The sequence below is a fragment of the Catharus ustulatus genome, chromosome 29 (assembly GCF_009819885.2).
Source record: "Catharus ustulatus isolate bCatUst1 chromosome 29, bCatUst1.pri.v2, whole genome shotgun sequence".
NCBI lineage: Eukaryota > Metazoa > Chordata > Aves > Passeriformes > Turdidae > Catharus > Catharus ustulatus.
Window position 1 is genome coordinate 4,198,316 of NC_046249.1, and position 7,909 is coordinate 4,206,224.

At 62.1% G+C, this 7,909-nt stretch overlaps 1 protein-coding gene across 5 annotated transcripts; it reads right to left on the reverse strand.

Annotated features, from left to right (window-relative positions):
* Positions 1-769: 769 nt before the first annotated feature.
* On the reverse strand, positions 770-5,974 carry IL12RB1 (interleukin 12 receptor subunit beta 1). Of its 5 annotated transcripts, XM_033082373.2 has the most exons (15): positions 5,356-5,974; positions 5,105-5,222; positions 4,857-5,026; positions 4,623-4,774; positions 4,090-4,132; positions 3,856-3,966; positions 3,690-3,772; positions 3,383-3,611; positions 3,120-3,290; positions 2,940-3,041; positions 2,713-2,853; positions 2,480-2,623; positions 2,247-2,343; positions 2,084-2,165; positions 770-1,982 (listed from the first exon to the last, which is right to left on the reverse strand). In XM_033082373.2, exons 1-15 carry the CDS (start codon positions 5,483-5,485, stop codon positions 1,323-1,325), a joined length of 2,433 nt encoding a protein of 810 aa, XP_032938264.1. In that variant the 5' UTR covers positions 5,486-5,974; the 3' UTR covers positions 770-1,322. The 5 variants fall into 5 exon arrangements, with proteins under 5 accessions (XP_032938264.1, XP_032938261.1, XP_032938262.1 ...); XM_033082370.2 differs by having other exon boundaries at positions 2,940-3,290; XM_033082371.2 differs by having other exon boundaries at positions 3,383-3,772.
* Between the last annotated feature and the right edge of the window lie 1,935 nt (positions 5,975-7,909).

A 7,909-nucleotide genomic window follows, 5' to 3' on the forward strand; every position in this document is an offset into this window, starting at 1 on the left:
ACCCAACCGTGCTGAGCTTTCAGTGACCCTCAGCGCTTTCTCTCATGGCTCTGACCCCCAAAACCACCTGTAAACAGCGGCCAGGGCTGAAACCCGAGTGTGCCTGTAACCAGATACTTCCTCCACGTGTTCCTGGTGTGCTATGAAGTGAACCTGGCGTCACACAAATTCCAACAAATTCCCTAAATCCGATCTCTGCGCTGGGCTTCTGTGCTGCAGGATGCCAGATCTTCGCCCTCCAGCCGATCCCCAGGAATCTGGGGGGGCTGGAGAGGCGAAGCTGCCGGGCACAGGGGCCTGGCTCAGGCACTCCTGACACACGCAGGGAGGGAGTGGTGGATTTGCTCTGCCAAGAGGTTGGGAATCGCCGTGGGGACGTGGGGCTGGTGCCACCTCGTGGCTCCAGCAGCAGCTGAGCCGGGCTGGACGCGCGGTGCCGGACACGCGGTGATGGGGGTCCCGCTGTGCCCGTCTGGGTGAGCCCCCCAGCCATGGGAGCGACAGCAGCGACAGCAGCGACAGCAGCGCAGCCGCCTCGCCCCTGGAGCGCTGGGCACGGCCATAAATCCATCCCGGGCCAAGCTGGCGAGGCCGGGGTGAAGGTGCCGCCCTGGAGCGCCGGCTCCGCTCGGCATCGCCGCGGTTTCCGCCCCGGGTGCCGCTGCTGCGAGCGCAATTGGAGTGAAATACTTTGCAAAACACGAGTGGAGCAAAAGCAGCAGCGAAAAGACGAGTGCCAGTGGCTGAGACACCGCGGCTGTGCCGGCGCTACCGCACCTGGATTTCCCCGTGTTACTAAACTCACGTAGCATTCAGGTTTTTAAGATTTTTTTTTGCCGTCTCAGCAAGTAAGCACCGCCGCGCCAAGCAGACAAAACCACAAAGTGCTTTTCATCTCCAGTTCTGTCCCAGATAAGGGCGAGGCGGCGGCGCGGCCCCACGGGAAGGGGCTGCAGGGCCCCAGGGATCACTCCTGGCTGTGTCCTCCACAGCTCCATGGATTGAACCTCGGCTCTGAGTGCTTGCTATAATCTGCTCTGGTCAGGCGAGGAAAAAAAAAAATCTCAGCCCTTCTGCTTCGTGAAGTTATTTAAATTTTTAAATTTTTAAAAATTAAAAAAATACTTTAAAAATTTAAACAATTTTGGATTTTTTTTTTTCAGGTAGTTGATGTTTGGTGCTGGGCTTTTTATGCCCCCAGCAGGACAGTGGTTCCAGAGGTAGCAGCCGGCTGGGATGGAGCTCTGCCTCTCTTCCCAGTCCAGGTATGGAAATATCCTCGGTCCTGGCCAGACTCTGCAGCCACCTTCATTCGGGTTTTATCATTGGTGAGAGGTTGAGGCTGCAAATTGCAAGGCCAAAATTTGTCCGGGTGCAATGCTGCATCCAGAGGCATCACGTTCCGTGTCCCGGAAACCAGAAAACCCCCTGCAAGTGCCGGTGCCACCCACGTACTGGGCACTCTGCATCCCGCACAGACGCTCCTCATGCCATGGGACGCCCCCGTGCCCTTCCTGCCGCTCAGCCCCGCTGCTCCAGCCTGGTGATGGCCACGGCACCGACTTCTGCGGCGAGGGATCCCATCCTTCCTCATCCCTGATGATGATGGGCTTGTCGGAGATAAGCAGGGCGATGGGGATCAGCGGCTGGTGCAGCCCTTGCCTTCCCTTCTCCTCCTCCTCCTCCTCCTCCTCTCCGGGTCGGTGCCCGCTGCAGCTGGTGCTGCCAGAGGGTGAAGATCCCAGCGGGCTCAGCATGTCCTGCTTGCGGTAGGCGAAGGGCAGCTCGTCCCCACAGCCCAACGGGGTCACCACCACTGCCTCCGGCTTTTCCAGCGCGGGGCCGGGCTGCGGCACGTCGGGCTGTGGCACCGCAGTCTGGGTGTCCGTGTCTGTCGTCTCCTCGCTGGGATTCGGCTCCAGCAGCAGCTCGGCTGCGTTGAACCTCTCCATGGGTTCCAGGAGGCGTCTCCGGGGCTGGCCCTAAGGGGTGGGTGGGTTTGGGGTGGAACATCCCGTGCCAGGGCTGTGCCATGTGCGTTTGGGGCTGTGGGATCTGCCCCCTCCTGCACCTTACACCTCACCTGGCTCATCTCGCTGTCCGAGAACTGGATGGCTTTGGTGCCCGCGGGCTTGGGAAGGGGTGGGAAGAGGAGGCGGCCAGCTCTGGGGAGGGAGTGGGTGGTGAGGGAGTGGGTAATGGTGGGGGTGGCCTGAGAGGCTCTGGGGACGAGGGTGCTCTGTCACCTCTTTTTGGTCAGGTGGTAGATGGCAGCTGAGGCGGGGACACCAAGCAAGATGCCCAAGTACTTCAGATTGCCTCTCCACACTGCTCCCTGGGGACCTGGGGACAGACAGGGCTGGGTGGTGACATCCCTGCCCTCAACAGGGACACGGGAGACGTTTTGGGGTGAGGGTGAGCACACAGTGGAGAGAACATCCCATGGGGAGTGGGGAGGGCACGCGGTCTCAGCCATTACCCAGCGCCTTGGTCTGGAAGCGCCACCAAGCTCTGCAGGTCCCCTCGCTGTCCTCTGGCACCTCCGAAACACCCACCCTGTAGGTTGTGCCAGGCTGGAGGTTTTGGAGGGTGTAGTTTGACGCTGTGGCATTCACTTCACTGTCTGGACAAACAAACCCGAACGTGGGGCAGCCTGGCTGCCTGGGGGCAGCACCCTCCTCCTGCCCCACGGGGATGTGGTGTCCCACTCACAGGTCACGTTGTCCCCCTCGGCCCCGTGGCAGATGAGGTACTTGGCCAGCGCGCCGGGACAGGAGGCACGTGGGGACGGTGTCCACTGCAGGACAACTGCGACATCTCCGCTGCTGATGTTGATGGGCACGAACAGCGAATCTGAGTGCAAAAAAGCGGGGGATTGTTTCAGGAGAGCCCCTTGAGGAGTGAAGGCAGGTGCGGGTGCTCCGTGCTCGCACACACACCGTTGCTGTGGTAGCGGTGCCACAGGGCGAAGGTGGCCCAGCCTCGCTCCGCGTCCCAGCCGTGCACGGCCAGGCGGTGACAGCCCGGCACCCGCAGCGCTCCTGGGGAAGAACCGGGGCTCTGCTTAGACCCTCTGTCCCTGCCTGGGGGACAGCGGGGGACTTGAGGGGTTCCCTTGCCTCTCTGCACGTGGCTGCTGTTGGCAGGGAATTCCTGCTGGGTGCATTCTCCCTGTTTCGGAGGCCCTGGCAGTGTCTGCTGCTCGAAGCAGAAAGCATCGCCAGGGACCGGCGCTTCCCACTGCGCGGTCACGGTGCCTCCGGCCACGCTGATCTCCTTGAAGCTGAGATCTGGGATGAAACGGGGGATATTCGGGGTAGCTGGAAAAAATAATGCCCTGAGGGCTGCCAGGGGAGCTCAGCATTTCTAGAGGGGCAGGTACCCGCTCGCTGCTCTGCCGGCACACGGAGCTGCTGGGCCGGCCCCGGCCCCGCGGCGTTCACCGCCCTCAGCAGGATTTCGTATTCCGCCCCGGAGAGGGTGAGGTTGTGCTCTGTCTTGTCCCAGCCCAGCAGCACAGGGTCCTCCTCCTCATCTGGCTCTGCACAGTCACACGCCAACATGTGGATATCCAGCTTGTAGATGACATTCCTTTGCTCCTTGAGGACTGGCTGGGGAGGAACAGGGGGTGACTCAGGGGATGAAATGGTGGGGGACACGCAGGAGGGCCCCCAGGGATGCCACTGTACCTGCCAGCTCAGCCTCAGCACCCGCTGCCCATCTCTCCCCAGTTTGCCCAGTTGATGGCTCAGCACTGGGCTCCTCAGGATTTCTGCAGGAGGAACAAGCCTGACTGAGCCATGAACATTTTTGGGAGCTGTTGGGATCTCACCAGGCTCCTCTCCTCTTCCTCACCCTCGGGAACAGAGATGTTGCTGCTCCAGTCACTCCAGTAGCTGCTCCAGTGGGGATACTTGTGCCGGAGCTGGACCACGAAGGTGCCATTGACCCCCAGGGCACAGGTCACTAGAGAGGGGTGGCAGGGTCAGCAGGGGTCTCCTTTCCCCGACTTTTGACCATCACAGGGTGCTGGTTGAGGAGCACCCTCGAGAGATGCTTGTCCCAAACAACCTCGCAGGACAAACCAACCTGAGACATCTTCACCTGTCATCATCACAGTCTCACAGGTCACCTGCAGAGAGAGAACCAGGCATGGAGGCACCCACCCAGTAAAAGCAGTACTTGACTGGGACATCAGTGCTGCCCTGTGAGCCCCAAACATCCCCGGGGCTGGGAGAGCCAAACATGGGGACATGGTGGCCAGAGGTCCCCTCAGTTCTGGGACCCTCCTGGCAGCAACTGAGAGGGATGGGGGGTCCCCAGCTGTGACAGCTTCGCTGGGGACAAGCATCCGGATTTGATCTGTTGTCGTCATTGGTATAATCTGGGGTTTTGTCTGTGTAATCCCTGAGAATCCTGTTATGGGCAGCAGCAGGATCCCATGGCCAGAGGACAAGGCAGAGCCGATAACGCAGCAAAACAGATGGGACACAGCTGGGTTTGGGGGGGACGGTGACATCACTGAGCCCCCACACTCCCTGGGCTGCTGTGGTGCTCCTGACTGTCCTGTCAGTCACTGCCAGCTCCAGCAAACAGCATTTTTACCTGTGTCCGGTTTTTACCTGTGTCCAACCACTGTCTCCCACCCTCCAGAAGCGAGCCTCATGCTGTGGCAGCTGCTCCAGGCCGTGGCACTGTAGCTGTGGCACCTGCACTCTCAGCTGGCCACCAGTCTTGGAGAAGGGCATCCCGGTAGGAGGTGGATCCAGTTTGACTGGAAAGATGAGGGGGTTTTGGGTGGTCTAGCAGTTTTTAGTGCTGGTGCTGGCTGCAAGCTTGGTCCCTGAGGCACTCACCAGCCTTGGAGAGGTAAAGGGTGTGGTTGGGGGTCCTGCGGACCTGGTCTCCCCAGCGTGCCTCCACCCAGGCCGTGGTGTTCTCGAAGATGAACACTCGGTCATGCGGGGGGTTGTAGTTGGTCACCGTGCCCGCCTCAAAGCGGCGGCACGGGCTGTGCTTCTCAAAGCTGGGCAGGGAGCGGGCACAGGGTGAGATCCGGACACATCCCATGGGCTCCCCCTCCCCGCCGCGCTGCCCAACTCACCACAAGTTCAGGACGTAGGAGGTGTTGCCGGCGGGGCCGAGGGGCGGCCAGGAGCAGTGATGAAGCTTGGGGGTGTTGCAGCTGTGCCAGCAAGAGACGTCGTGGGCTGCCACGGTGCCTGCGGGATACGGCAGTGGCTGGAGGCTCCTGCATCCCAAACCCCATCCCGCGCATGGAGGGAGCAGTGGTGTGGCTGTTGCCTGCTTGCCATGCTGTTCAAACGGGGAATTCGCTGCACCGGCGATTCTCACCCCAAGCCCCTCGTGTTCCCCCTCCCCGGTGATGCGGCGCTGGCCGGTGCCACTCGCCCCGGCTCCTGCCGCTGCAGAGGGGATTCATCATTTTTACTCCGTCCCTGTGGTTTTGGGTAAGTATCTCCATCTCTCTCCGGGAGCTCCCCAGGTCTTATCACCCCCGAATCATTCATTGAAAGTCTTCTGAAGTTATCTCTCATCTCCCAGCACCGCAGGAGCACTTACCGCCCTGCACCAGCGCCGCCAGCGCCGCCAGCAGCCACCCCAGCATGGCCCACCCGGGCTGCCCCGCAGCGGATCCGGGGCTCCGCTGCCCTTCCCGGCTGCCCGATCCCCCCGCACCCCCCGGGTGCCCCTCTCGGGCGCGGCGGCAGCCCCGGTGCTCAGCGCAGCTTCCCGCGCTTGGGGTTTCCTCTTCTGAGACTGTGCCGTTCCCAGGCAGGGCAGAGCCCTAGACGTGAGTGCATGCCCCACATTTACCAAAATCAAAAGAGAAAGCAACAGAAATATCCCCCTTTTTTTGCCGGCACGGCTGCCGGGATGAGGCCAACCCTGCCCCGCGGCTGCACCGCATGTCCCGGCCGCGCCACGTGCCCCGGCAGGGCAGAAGCGCAAGGTAAGCGAAAGATGAGTCTTGGGGTTTTTGGTGGGTGGGTTGTTTTTTTTCTTTTTTGCACACAGCGTGTTTCTGGTCCTCTGCCCGTAATTGGGTGGATCTCCAGCCGCTGCTCCAAGGTTGGGGTTCTCTGGATTTTTAGGGGGCGTCTGTTGTGCTCGTCCCCAGAGGCACTCACTGCCTGCGTGGCGAGAACAAAGCCCCAGTGAGGCAGGAGAGCGCGGTGGCACCGGGGCAGCAGAGCCGTGTGACGGGGCGGGTGAGCCGGGACGGTGGAGCCGGGTGGCACCGCGGGCCGTGCACAGAGTGCCCTTGTTCCCGCAGAAAGCGGCCCCTTGTGTGGCGCTTGCTCGGGGCCGGAGGGCGGCGGTGGCGGGAGTGTCCCTGCGCTGGGACAGCGTGGGCACGGCCGGGCTGGGGGCACAGAGAGTCCCCTGGAACCTCCTGACTCTCCCTGGGTGTGCCCCTGTCCTGCCCGAGGTCGGGGTACACACCAAACTGTGCCAAACCCGACCGTGCAGGTTTGCTGTGCCACAACAGACAGCAGGACTGGGCTGGACTGGGCTGTGCCATGTTGAACCAGGCCAGGCCATGCTATGTTATGCCATGCTATGCCATGCTGGACCATGCTGTGCCAGGCTTGGCCGTGCTGTGCCATGCTGTACTGGGCAGTGCTGCCCCATACACTCTGTGATGCACTGTGGCAACCAGGACAGACCTGGGCTGGACCACACCAAGCTTCCAACCCCATGCCTTGCTGTGCCAGCCCCAAGCCTTGCCATGCTGGGCTGTACCATGCCAGGCAGACTGTGCCAGCCCCAGGCCATCATGTGTGTGCCACAGCTGTTGTGCTGGTCTGTGTGTCAAGTCTGGGCTGTTCCGTGCTGTGCAGGCCTGGGCTGTGCTCTGCCATGTTGTGCCATGCCATGCTGTGCCATGCCATGCTGTGCCATGATGTGGCAGACTCTGCAGTGCCAGACTGTGCCAGCCTTTGCCAACCCCATCATGTGCTATATTGTGCCGTGCCATGCCAGACTGTGCCATACTGAGCCAGGCAGACTGTGCCAAACCCAAAAGTATCATGCCCTGTCACCCCCATACCCTGTCATGCTGTGCCAGTCCTGTGCTATATGCTGTGCCAGCCCCATGTTGTGCCAGGCCCATGCCATTTCAGCCCCATGCCTTCCTGTCTGATGTTGTGCTCTGTTATTCCAGCCCTGGGCCATGTGAGTCTCATGTCATGCTGTGCCATCCCCAGGTCATGCCAGCCCCACGCTGTGCCATCCCTGTGCTGTGCCATTCCCAGCCCATGCTGTACCACGCCACATCATGCTTTGCTGTGCTGGCCCCATGCTGTGCCAGCCCCACACTGTACCATGCCAACTCCATGCCATGCCATGCCAGTCCCATGTTGTGCCAGCTCCATGCCATGCCATCCTCAGGCCGTGCCAGCCCTGTGCTGTACCGTGCCAACCCCATGTTGCCAGCCCCATGTTGTGCCAGCCCCATGCCATTTTGTGCCACACCAGCCCCATGCCGTGCTGTGCCAGCCCCATGCCATGTCAGCCCTATGCTGTGCTGTGCCACGCCAGCCCCGTGCCATGTCAGCTCCATGTTGTGCCAACCCCATGCCGTCTTGTGCCACGCCAGCCCCATGCCGTGTGAGCCCTATGCCGTGCTGTGCCACGCCAGCCCCATGCCAACTTGTGCCAGCCCCATGCCATGCCGTGCCAGCCCCGTGCCGTGCCAGCCCCATGCCGTGCCAGCCCCGAGCCGCGCAGTGCTGTGCCAGCCCCGAGCCGTGCCGTGCCAGCCCCGAGCCGTGCCGTGCCAGCCCCGGGCTCGGTGCTGATGCGCGTCCGGTGACGCGTTGGGGCCGCTGGGCGGCGCCCCGGGCGCACCGGCGGGGCGGACCGGGCGCACCGGGCGGAGCGG